The 13,839-nt window shown below is 33.7% G+C and overlaps 1 protein-coding gene and 1 pseudogene across 1 annotated transcript; both read right to left on the bottom strand.

Annotated features, from left to right (window-relative positions):
• Positions 1-8,116: 8,116 nt before the first annotated feature.
• On the bottom strand, positions 8,117-10,595 carry LOC104741461 (OPA3-like protein). The gene is made up of 4 exons (XM_010462346.3): positions 10,163-10,595; positions 9,780-9,914; positions 9,079-9,165; positions 8,117-8,610 (listed from the first exon to the last, which is right to left on the bottom strand). Exons 1-4 carry the CDS (start codon positions 10,289-10,291, stop codon positions 8,446-8,448), a joined length of 516 nt encoding a protein of 171 aa, XP_010460648.1. The 5' UTR covers positions 10,292-10,595; the 3' UTR covers positions 8,117-8,445.
• Positions 10,596-11,024: 429 nt separating this feature from the next.
• On the bottom strand, positions 11,025-13,627 carry LOC104743588 (putative UPF0725 protein At1g28500; annotated as a pseudogene).
• Positions 13,628-13,839: the final 212 nt, after the last annotated feature.

Genomic DNA, 13,839 nt, shown 5'->3' with positions numbered 1-13,839 from the left:
TTTGATGAAATTCAAATACTCTTAGTTGAATTAGGACGATGAAGTTTTTTTTTTTTCAGATTATGTATTACATTTGGGATTGGGGAGCCAAAACTTTTTTTTTCATACAAATTACTTTGGATCATGATATGCTATATATAATAACCACGCTGATTATAAAACCTAAAAATTGATCTAAAGCAAAACAAGATTAATAATGTTACAAAATTACATACAATCCTACTATATTAATTGAGAAGTACAAATATGAAACTAAACTTAAAATGTATAAAAAATTACATTCAATTGCCATTAGAAAAAATTAATTAAGCTTAATTAACTAATTTAAATAAATATAATTAATTAAAAATAAAAAATACTCACAGATCAAATATTAAAAAAATCTAAAAAAAAAATTCTCTCTCTAATAAATTATGGACGAATTTACTAATTATTTTTTAAAAATATATATAAACCAATCAAAATTTTAAAAACTAAAATTTTATATCCAAGTATACAATACAATTATTTTTAATAACTAAATTCGAAGATTTTGTTAAGATTTCAAATTATGATTCTCCTATCATCTTTATTTTATTTTATTTACAAATTGTTTGGAATTTTCATATAATACTTATAATTAATAAAATGCATATTTTTTTCTGCATATGTTGTGATTTGAATTTTTTAAAACGAAGATATATTACTCAATGTATGAAAATGTGTGTTTTAATTTTCACATTAGCGGGTTGGTAAAACTAAATTTATATAGATAATAAATTAGTAATTTTTATTTGCTTACAATTATAATATTAAAATTATTATTTTATATTTCACAAAATAATGATGCAAATACAACAAATAAATAATATAAAATTGTAATAATACGTCAAAAATAAAATACTATAATATTCTAAAATAATTAGTATTCAAATAGACTAATAGATTTACATAACAATTAAAAATAAATATTATCTCAAACAAAATAATTAAAAAAAAATAATTTTTATTATTATATTATAATTTTTTTTTAAATGTTGACCGTGCTTTAAGAACTGGATATATCCTAGTTTCCATGTAATTCTAGAGGAAGAATAATATTTTGTTGATAGACTTGACATAGACTTTATGATAGGATCTAGGATATAACGACGAGAAGGACTTTTGATTCAATGGCTAAACAATGATTGTTTTATGGTAGTATCTAGGATATAATGTCTACCAAGTGTTTTAAGCAGAATTGAATACTGAAAAAATGTAACGTATTTTCATCAAAACGTCAATTAGAGATAGATAACCGTAATATTGATTGCCTTTGACTAATGACTACTGGACATTTCATATTAGAACTAGCCTAATATTACTAGACAATAGATCAGCGATGAACTGGCAACTTGATTTCATGTTTTGTGACTCTATTTCGTACTAATTATTTTAAGATATTCGTCATTATTAATAACACGACATCTTTGATAACAGTTATTTATAGCTTACGTTCGCAAACTTTCAAATATAGTACGCAGAGAGACATGTTACTAATCATGATTTGGACCGATAACTTTTTCTTGTTAATGAGATGTTTTGTACCTAATGTAAGAGTTGCCGTTTGACAAAAAAAATGTAAGATTTGCCAAGTACTTTGCATTCCTTTTGTTTTCGAGGAAAGAAAAGAAGAAACAAACAAAGGAATCTAGTAGGGTAAAGAATAGCAAAACCAAGAATTTGGACAAGTGTCGTCGTGAATACTCATTGATTATTATCAATCTCTTTATAAGAGAAAAGAGGTGTGAAAGGAGGAGGTATATTTAGCAAATGGCAAGGAAGGAATAACACAAGCTTTTTTCCACTAAGTTGTCAATATTCCTATTTTGTGATGCTCATTAGTTTTCATCATACAATACCATACCCATCTCTACTTTTTAATTTCATCAATGGTCATATATATTCATCGTGATCTCTATGTTTTGCTATTATTCTCATTTTCAAGTTTTACAATCCTTGTCGTATGAACAAAAATTCAAATCCATCATGTTAACTAATAATATCTCCCTAATTTGATACACATTATTTACTAAATTTTGATTACACATATTCTGATGATCACAATTGAACCATGTGTTAGACATCCAAATTTCCAACATTTTCTTTGAGTGATGTAAATAGCATTGGTTTTTTTTTTTTTGTCAAACAAGTTGACCTTTCATTCAAATCAGATCCTCATAAAGAGGTGAGTTCTTACAGCATACAACAAGATAATCAAAAGAGAAAAGGGATAAGAGCTCCATGAGTTCTTCAAGAGAATCTGTTGGAACCAAGGTGGATTCGACCATAAAGACAAGCTTTGCAAAATCCTTGACCACCAAGTAGTCATAAGTAGTTGTAGCGGTTAACGCAATCGAGCTTTGAAAAAAGGATGTGACAGCGGTAGCACTAGATGGGTGTATCGCCAATATTAGAGATAAAGTAGTTGGAGCAACGTCATTCAACACTTTAAGATTGAAACTTATATCTCTAGAAGGAGCTTCAACTGGGGATCGAAAGAGTTGGGTGTCAAACCGTAGCAAAGCAGGTGAGTCCTCCCTCACATGAAGCTCATGGCCATGGAGGTTAAGGAGTTTCACACAAAGCTTGCAGCCGGTTTGACCCTGATTTATAATAGCAGACCCTAGCTTCCTATCTTTCAGTGATATGTGACAAATGGGGACCATGATTGTACGCTTCAGATTCACGCAGCTTGTTGGATCAAGTTCCAGATTAGAGTTCAGCAATAAAGAGACCCAAACACTGCTAACCGACTGGATTTGACAATGATATATCTCAGACCATTCTGCATAGCACAATATACTGCTACCGAGGAATCCTCGACTTGACCAAGCAGATTTGATCGGAACTAGAGAAGGTGAGTTGGATATCACAATATCATTAACGGATCTAGGTAAGACCATCCACGACCCGACCAGTGCAGACAAAACACAGCACAAGAAGCTTCGATGGTCACCATGACTAGCAACATAGTAGATAGTCTCAGCCCTACATAACCTTAGCATTACTCTTGTCAATAACGCCGTTGTTTCCCTGAAGTAACTTATTTTCACAAATACAGACTTGAGTTTCTGGGGAAACAGAGGTGACTGGTTGATAAAGCATCGGTAACCAACACTATGTGGAGGTGTGGTCATAATGCCGTTGCTTTTCAACACCTTCATCCAAACCCGACACAATAACATATCAACCAAACCAAGGGGGACCACTACTCTTCTAGCATAGGATTCAAGACCAGCCAATCTAGAGTTAAGAGGTATTATGATGGAGGTTGATAGAGGGTTATAAAGATCAGACCTGGGCAGAGAAACTCGATGTCCAAAGTCATAACGTCGATAGCGGTTCAGCAAGAGTAGGCCTTTATGAAGCTTGACGAGGAGAACATATGGTGTCAGGATTTCATAGATGCATTGCCAATACCCGTTCCATGGGTTCAATTCGAACTTCAGATGGAGACTACATCCATCAACTGTAGAAGATCGGAACTCCATTTCGGACTGGTTTGACAAGAGGGAGAGAGCGATAAACCTGAACCATTTGCTTATTGCATTTGGGCAGTAGCTTTTGGTAATGGGCCGAGGCTTAGAGATAAGGCCCACCAACATTGAAAACCCTAGAGATACCCTTGGTTGGGTAGGGGAATAAGCGCTGAAGGCGGCTGCGGCAAGGCGGGTCAAGGATCGGAGTTGAGACACCCGACGCCGGAAAAAAACCAGATTCACTTCTCCCAGTCGCTTGTGCAGATTGTAGCTGGTGGATTTGTTTTGAAGGCCAATGATGATTTTGGGGTTAAACGCTGCTTCATAGATGTTATGGGCAGAATATGAGACTGAGGAAGAGATGTCGGCCAAAACCCCCCTCTGTCACCACTAAGCATTGTTTGTCCAAAGCAGGTTGCAAGTTTGATGGAGGGTTGAAAGAGAAAGAAGCTTCCCAATGATCGAGCTAGATACCAAGAAGGGATTGCAAGCAGCGAGTAAGAGTGATCGAAAGCAGGGGATACCGTAGAGTCCCGACGCCGGCGAGTCATAGCTTCACCGGCGTCGTAGGGGATGAAAAGATGAGTTTCCTCGATATTTGGGCCTGAGAGAACTTTTTATCTTTTTTATTTATTGCGTCCACCTATGTAAATAGCATTGCTATGCATCATATCCCTTGGTTAGTAAAGTGGATTGGTCCACCACTTCACTTTCAACTTAGATCCGGACTAAATTATTGACAGTTTGCAAAATACTATATTTTATAGCTGTGTTGATTTGCCTAATCTAAATTTACTGTTTTTTTTTTAATTTTATTAGTAACGTTTCCAGCTGAACCAGCCTTTGATGGAATACATTTCTTATACTGTATGTTGACCATAATAGATTTATATGGTATGTGTGAAACGTCCACCTCAAATACAAAAGAAGGGCGAGGGCGGTTCCACTAGATGATGCTTAAACGTCGAACCCATATTTCTAAGAAAGCATGTGCCCCGTTCGAAAAAAAAGTAGGGGTTTCAAAGAACAAATGATGTTCATCAAATATGTCACAATCTCCCGGATAAATTATCCATGAAATAGTAGCTTCAACATCAACATTTTCATATAGATATCACTAGAACAATCAAACCAATTTGACAAATCCAAGATTTTGTTGTGGATATATACTATACAAATTTCAAAGAACGTGGATGATATGTCTATTAGATCATTACAAGTCGCATGCGTTTTTAAAAAATGATGTCTTGTTTTGTTTTTCTTTTCTTCTTTTTGATCGTTGTCATAAGAACAAAAACTGAGATGCTTTTAAGGAATTCTATGCATTTGTCCAAATGATTTTTTCCACCAATTATTCCCTTTCTCTACCACCAAAAGAGATTCTCACTTTTTATTTTATTAGTAGTAAGTTATATATTAAATTTATACGAAACTTTATGTGGAATAAACATAACAACATATCTATAGCATAGGTTCTTTTTGTTTTCTTTCTCATTTAAAATGAAATCGTTTAGGAACAAATACATTACTCTTTTAGAAAATAAAAATTTGATCACCTTTTACCATGAAACCCAAATTAGTTGTCGCTGTAGTTTTGACCTTATTAATATATGGGAAAATTGGAAAAAAAAGTATATTTTTTTTTAAAAATGTCCATATATACTTTAGTTCTTTATGTTTGGTCATATAGGTTTTATATTAATTAAAATCCAGTTTTACCCTTAATTTTGAAAAAAAAACTTAAATAAAAAAATACAAAAATATAAAAAGTAAGGGAAAATTAGAAAAAAGGATATTTTAAAAAAAAATGTCCATATATACTTTAGTTCTTTACGTTTGGTCATATAGGTTTTATATTAATTAAAATCCAGTTTTACCTTTAATTTTCAAAAAAACTTAAATAAAAAAATACAAAAAGGTAAAAACTAATTTATTTACAAAATTTTTTTAAAAAAAAAGTAACCCGAAACCTCTGTATGATTCTCGAAGGATTGGTCTCGATTCACAGTCATGGTTATGTTCATTGTGATCTCAAGTCCGATAATCTCCTTATCTTCTCTTGCAAAGATTCTTCGTACGAGTTGAAGATTTCTGATTTTGGAAACACTAGAGAAGTCGGAGAAGTTCCAGGTCACCGGAAAATTGATTTCCCGTTTGTCGGAACGCGTGTTTACATGCCACCAGAGTCTCTCCACAGCGGGGCCGCCAAGAAAACCCTAGATTTGCGGTCGTTAGGGTGCTTAGTGTTGGAGAGGAAAGCTGTGGAGTAATAGACCGTATTAAGTAACCCATACGTACGATAATATTCCAGAGAGTCCATATCTCTTCAACTTCTTGAGAAACCTGCAATTTTTGCAGCACATCCAGGCGGGCAAAATTATCAACAGGAAAAGGAAGAGATAATTTCTAATGCTAAGATTATATTAATTCCCCAAATCTTTCCTTTGCAATGCATATCTCAATCACATTGAACTGAACCGGAACTATCTTATCTAATATTTGGACAGACCATATCAGAAATACAACTTACATTTTCATGATCATCACAGAAGTGGGAAATCAAGTAACTCAGGCAAATCATTATGAAAAGCAAAGATAAACATTAAACCGCAATACTCAGTTCTCTGTGGGAGTCTCGAACAAAACATGAAAATAATTACCATAATACCATGGTAGCCATAGTCATATTTAAACTCATAAGCGTCATTACAGAGGCATTAGAAAAATATATATCAAAGCAAGGATTTAGTATATGACATACTCTTCTGAAACGAACGGGTTGCTCCTGGTTGTCCCAATCTTATCCAACATTTCACCTAGAAAAGGTAAGAGAAGACAGTGTCATAACTCAATTCAATAACAAACAAACAAACATGGAAAGAAAGACAAAAAGGAGAGAATGTATCAACCAGAGAGTATAGAAGATACAGAAATTGAATCGTTGATGTAAATGTCAATACATGAATACCTTCGCCATAAGAGTTAAACTGTAGATGCCAGCGACACTCATCACGGCGGCGTAGATTTAATGTAATAACACGTCGCAATTATCGTCAGTGTGGATTATATTAATTTTACAAAATTCATGTAAAACCGTTTAACTGTTAATTTAAACCAGAATCTTTAAACCGAGTCTAGAAAGCTGTTGGAATCTTGACCTCACTTCTCTTTAGAGGTTAGATTCATCCCATCTCTCCATTGTTCTTGATTTGTTTCTCACTCACAAACCCTCTAGAACAATTAGAGAGATATCTCTTTTATGTCTATATTGTTACTTGTTCTTGATGATGGATCTCTTAGAGATTAGGTTTAGCCACTACAACCTCTTTCTCCTTAATCTCACACACATACTTGTCTCTTACAACAATACAACATATTTATACCAATACTATTTCTAACCTAAACACATAAGTTAAAACAACCAAACCCATTAACATTGGACTTCAACACTTTTATGGCCCAAAGGTCTTTTTCTCTAATCTTCTTCTTCTTCTTCCTACGACCAATGCTTCTTCTTCTCTTCGATGTCTTCTTCTGTTGCTTACTCTTCTAAGATCTTCTCTGTTTTTCTCTGTTTTTCTTTTGTAGGATTAAGCTATGAATCAACTTTCAACAAAAGCCTATGCAACTTCAAGACTCCGAAGGCAAAAGGATTATGTGATTAATCTCATTCTCAAAACTTATTTTTCGTGAGAGAAGAGAAGTAAGCAGAGCAAAGAAGAGTAACGAAGAGGAAGAAGAAGAAGATGATGATGATGATGATGGAAGAAAAAGTTATAGACCTTAACCACAACCGTCGACGACATTGATCTCTCCTCTCCTCCGTATCACTTCTCCACCTTACGACTACTCTCTTTTCCCATCTGTCTTATTTTAAATTAGAAATCAGAGAAAACTCCTTTGGAGAGTGATCAGAGTTTATACACTTTTAATTTTATTTTTTTTAAATAGGATCTTAATTTTTAGTTTCCTTTTTTAAAACTTCACTTCCTATATTTAGTGAACTCTAAAATTTTCTGACTATATATTCTATATTTTTGTAGTATATATCTACTAATTTTTTTAAAGATAGAGTAAAAAGAATGAAACATATTCTAACGTTTTCAGAGTATAGAGTAAATCGTAGAAAGTTTATACTAAAGCTTTTAGAACATAGATTAAACTGTAGAATACATACTCTGAATATCGTAGAATATTGAATTTCGGACTACTAAACTATTTAGAACAATAAATTTTTATGAAATTAGTATAACATGAACAAAGTGGTAGAATACAAAATCCGATATTTTCAGAACAATAGAAAACGTTTTCTAGATGTTTTATATCAAATTTTATCTATCAAAAAAATAACTTATATATATATATATATATTTTGTAAAAAATTATATTGCTTCTATAATTCTATATCTACATATTTTTCTAGATTTCACTTTTTAAAACTTGTAAAATTTGATTTTATTAATTTGTATAGATATTTTAGGTAAAAATGACCATTTTGAAAAAAGGTGTATATGGACAAAACTTTTTTTAGTGATCCTTTATTTCCAATTTCCCCTTAATATATATACTAGTATAATAAACGATTATATGATGTAGGTAGAAGGAGAAAAATCTCATTTTGCATCTGTCAAGGACTCAAGGTCGCTTTCATTATGAATTCGTCATTATCCAACATTGCCTAAAATGTAGCAATTGGTCTTAGAAGACAAACGTGCACCAAACCCACAACATCAAAAAAAAAATTATTTGTCACCCTAATTTGATTGTTAGAGAAAGCAGATTGTTCTTGATGATGACGATACATGTATATGTATCTATAATGGTCGATCTATAAGAATGTGGAGGAGAGAGAATCATAAACTCCCCTATCTCTTGTGAAAGGGAATCATTGCCGTATTGTCGACATTGGTTTCATTCTCGGAGATCAATCAATACGATGATGATTTCAATTGGATTTTGCTGCCGTCCCGCTACTTGTAGTACTGGGCTGTGGTTTTAACTGGAAAACGCCGCTCAGTCCGCGTGCTTTCGCAAGTTGTTCAAGCTCCTCTAGCTTGCTCTTGAGATCTGCGACTTGCTTTTCCAGTGCTTCATCTTTCAATCTTAACTCCTGTAAAACCACGAGATTCAAAGCATCTTAAACTAATCAATAATCTAACCTCAACATTGTTATTTCTTCGAACAAACATACAAGTTAGCTCGGTCTCTTAACTAGTGAAATCCTATTTTGTTTAGATGTTACCGCAGATTTCAAGTCACTGGGAACAACATTGAGCACGACTATTGATAATTGTTTTCATCTATGGCAGAAGTCGCAGAAGCTTCAAGGGATGAGAACCAATTCTAAAGGCTGCAACTTATAGGAAGTCTTAAGTTAGGCATCTTAAATCTTTTATCTACGCGAGTTGTATATTGAAAGTTCTTCCTGAGCTTTTCGATGTATGCTAATTTGATCCATATAAATATGCAAACCACTCTCATTTGAAGTACTAACTAACAGCATCTACCAACTATTAATCCTGAACAGCAAATGAAAAATTGACGCAAAAATTATCCTCCAAAAAATGTTCCTGTGTACCTCTAGCTCTTGCTTACGTGCTTCCTCTTTTCTTGCTTCTGACCGAGAACTTCTCTGCACCTCAAAAACAACAACGGCTCCACCTACCTGCTCATACAATGTATTAGTTTTACAGAACAATTGTATAGACGAATGACCCTCAAGATATCTGAGTTTGACACCATCTCCCACTTAAACCAAACCCCCACCAACTAAATGGAAGAAACTAAGAAACACTTACATAACTTATTAGCATAGGTTTGTAGTATCAGATTAAAAAGAGAAAAGATACTATCGATATGATGGTACATTTCCCTTAAAATCTTAGTACTTTTGATAGAAAATACAAAAGTTTTATCCCCGAAGCCAAGTTGGATACTAACTAATGCACATACACCTAGAGATAGCTGAAACAACATCACTGTCTGATTGTATGGTATCAACAAGAAACTGATAGAGTAAAGCTAGAAATCATTTCTCAGTTATTCCATGAAAAGAGTTCAATCAAAACATAAGCTGTTTAGTTTTCTCAAAATTTTGCTTCCCTAAACATCTTGACCAGGTAAAGATCCAATATCTCAAGGCCACAATAATCCTTTTCACATAAAACATTACCAATTAATGAAAATGCAACTAACCATCGATGAGCTAGAACGAATTACAAATTCAAATGCTCATCTACAAGTCACTGCACAAAGAATGGTTAGTAAAAAGAGTGTTACCCCAAAGAGGAAGAGCTCTCCAATGAGATCAACAGCAGCTTGAACAGCCTTTTCTTCGTCCAAGGGACGAATCTCTACATCAGTGGCATGACCATATATCCTTCTTTGCATTTGCGTCGTGATTCGATGATTCCTCTGTTCACATATTTTCCAACAACACATCAAAATTCCAAATTCACAAAACTTGTTCAATCGAATGCTTCAACAACTATTAACCTAACAAATCATATATCCCGGAGGTTCCAAATACTTAGGAGACATCATCGGAATTGAAACGGAAGAAGAAACAACGTAATGATAAAATCGAGATCAAGAAACGAAACGATTCTATAAAAAAAAAAAAAAAAAGCGAGTTAGAATCAGAGGGATTCTAAGAAAATCACCTGAGCGAAGTTGATGATAGATTGGCGAAACTTGGGATGAACCTTAGCTTGATGCTTGAGCTGACTAGCCAAGGGTTTACTTATGGTTTTAACCAAGAGTGTGCCCAGTTTCATCAACGGCAACACCATTTTTTTTTTTAATTTCCGAAAGAACCTCGAGAAAAGCTTAGGAGAATCTCAGTTGACTCGAGCAGAGGGGATGCAAAGGGATCTAGAACTAAGCTGGGTGAGCATAGAAGGATCATAAGAGCATAGAAATCGCCATTGTGATCAATCAAAAGTTTTTTTCGAATTTTGTTGGATCTGATTGATGAAGAAGAAAGAGGAGGAGAGGTCTGGAAGAGAGAGCTGAGTCGTCGTTTTTGTTTGGGTCGTCTTTTTACAACTTTAATTAATTTGTGAAATGGACCCCTCTCTTTCGTTTTTCTTCTTTCGCATGTTCAATTTGTTGAATTAACTATTAAGACCCAATTTTGACGGAAACAAAAACGTGATCCGTTTTGTGTACAGTAGTAGTAGTATGTGATAACAAATGTTTATTTTAGCTCATCTTTTATTTTTACAAATTTGCTGACTTGTGTAGTATTTTATTTAACTCATAGAATCCAATAGCCTTTGTGTTGTATTGTTATATGTAAAAGAGACACTATCAAATATTAATAAAGTTGGAAGGAACCAAACCAAACACTCGTATGTGATCATCTAGGGGTGTAAACTTGTGCTTAAAAGGGATGACCATACGAGTATGAATCCATATCACAGAAATATTCAGAGATTGGGAACTTATAGTCCCTTTGATGTCCTCAGACCAAGTTAGAACTGAATCAAAGGGCTCTGAGAACTACTGAATCATCCCCACGATTAATGTACACACTCATACATATACGCTAATAACTTAACCCTTCCTTGTATTCAAAACACACACGACACGAAAACAAATTCACCTAAACAGTTCAAACACACAAGATATACATATATATATTATCAGATCAACATCTTTTTGGACCTCCAGTCCGAAGTCTCTTAGAACGATGCTCGGCATCTTTATCACTCCAAAAAGAACCCTGGAGAGTCAAGCATCCTGAATGCGCATCGATGACTCTTCTAATGATAGCTTTGCGTTCAACATGGTCACCAATCTCATGATCAGCAAGCGGTGGGGACTTGGCCAAGCCCTTAAAAGTAATGTAGACATGTGCCCTTCTGGCACTGAGTCTCTCATCCGGGGGATTCTGATCTTCTTCCTCAGTTTCTATCACCACTTTCAGAATCTGAAGCTTGGGCAGACCACTCTGCAATATCTGCAAGCAACATTAACAGTTTTGGTGATCGTTAATAATTTATTAACAACAGTCAGATATGAAAAATTCTTGGGTTCACCCCTAGGGTGAACAACTCTCATTCACCCCTCCTAATTAACCAATCAGAATACAACAATATGTGATGTCATATCTTATTAAAAAAAATAAATCAAAATTAAAATAAAAAGACAATACAAATTAAAGAAACAAATTATGTAGATCTTTTATTAAGGAAATTATGTCGGTTTGTTGTTATAAAAGAGGATTAGAGTTTAAATTTGTAATTTTAAAATTTTTATATCGGTTTGGGTTTATAAAAAATGGTTAGGATTTAGATTTTATAATTAAACAAAATTATATGTCGGTTTGGGTTTACAAAAGAATAGTTAGAGTTTAGATTTTACAATTAAATGAAATTATATGTCGGTTTGGATTTACAAAAGAGTGTTTAGGGTTTAGATTTTACAATTAAACAAAATTATATGTCGGTTTGGGTTTATAAAAGACTGTTTAGGGTTTAGATTTTACAATTATACAAAATTATATGTTGGTTTGAGTTTAGAAAATAGTAGTTAGGATTTAAATTTTACAACTAAACAAAATGATATGTCGATTTGGGTTTATAAAAAATGGTTAGAGTTTAGATGTAATAATTAAAAACTGTAATTTAATATTTAAATTAATAATTTTAAAATTAATTGATCTTCAGAATTTATTTTCTTAATTAAGATTTGTTTCTTTAATTTAAAAAGGGTGAATAAGAGTGGGGGTGAACTCAAGAATTGTCTCTCCGATATATGGTATATCATTGATATGCAAAGAGAAAATTACTTACACCAAACATCCCTGTATCAGTTGCACAAATCAAAAGTTCCAAATAGAGAGAAATCCAATCAGTGGTTTGCCACTCTGATTCCTTGAGCTGCAAAATTAAAGCACGAAAAATATGTGATCAGCACTACTGCTTAGAATGATCAAATCATGAGCAAAAAAAAAAAAAAAAAATTAAAATGATCATGTTGTGTGTCTTCTTAGTAATAAAAAAATAATCTTACGTACCACGTAAAACCGGTTTCTATCATCATTCAATGCATCATCTGACGGCCAATCAGGCAATCTACCTTGGAAGACGAGAACACCATCTGACACTGACACTACGCTACGATGAAAGTGAGGTATGAAGGGCTCCTTGGGGGTCAAGGCCGCTATGGCGCAACATTATTAATCAGCAAGTGAGATTTGATTTTATAGTACTCTCTTGATCATTTGTATTTAAACAAAAAAAAATTTAATGAACCACAATTATATTAGTCACCTTCATCTTGATTTTGACCTACTACTTTTTTAGGTCTAGCAATAGAAACGGCCACATCCAAACTGAGATACTCCATTTCATCAACTTTAACCTGAAAGGTTTGCTGGAATGGAGGGATAGCTGCTGGATCGTGTGCAAGAAGAGTAAAGTAGTAGGAAGACGCAAGGCTCATTGTCGTGATGAATTTCTATACAGCATCGAGCTTGAAGTTTGCCCCCTGACAGAGATCAGATGAATTCAAAGAGAGAATTTAAATTCTTGGATGTGGTATAACACAGGACATGTTGATGAAGCACCAAATATATATATATAGAGATAGAGAGAGAGAAAGAATAGTTATTGAATAATGAATATACCTGCAAAATATTGTAACGATGAAGGCCCAACAAAGCATAACCCTCGAGCAAGAGCTCATAAGCATGACTAATACCTTCGGGTCCACAGTGGTAGGAAACCATTCCCTTAACTGGTATTGGACCTCGATACTCATCGATATCAAAACCCTAATTAAAGAAGACCCCCCATCATCAATCATCAATGTAATTAATCAGAGTTAGTCTAGCCTAAAAAAGCAATATATATATATATATATAAACCCTAGATCTAACAAAATATACACTAATCAGTTTAGCTAGCCATCCCATAAACAAACAACACTATAATTTAGGGTCAAGAATATAATTTATGTGTGGAAAAAGAGCAACAAAATTAAATCATTGGAAGATAAAAGAATTTTACATCAGATTCCGCCGCTACACGCCAGTATTCCCTCACATTACGAGAATATTCCTCCGGCGTAATACTGTACTCCTCACACACCGTCGTCCTACTCATCTTCTCCTCCGCCTCCTTGTGTCTCTGTGTGTGGGCCTCTCTATTTCTTTATTAAAAGATCTATCCAATCGATATATCCCATCCGCTGGATTCTTTTATGGGATTCAGTTGGGCCTTATCAACCCCAATCTTATCCAAGAGTGAAACCTTGTAATTCGGTTTATTAAAAGCTTTTTCGTTCAATTACCTTTATTAACTTTGGCTTATATTTTTTTTACTAGGTATTA

The sequence above is a fragment of the Camelina sativa genome, chromosome 14 (genome assembly GCF_030686135.1).
Source record: "Camelina sativa cultivar CO46 ecotype springtype chromosome 14, ASM3068613v1".
Taxonomy (NCBI): domain Eukaryota; kingdom Viridiplantae; phylum Streptophyta; class Magnoliopsida; order Brassicales; family Brassicaceae; genus Camelina; species Camelina sativa.
The sequence above is the reverse complement of the archived record's forward strand: the minus strand, read 5'-3'. Positions and strand labels throughout refer to the sequence as shown.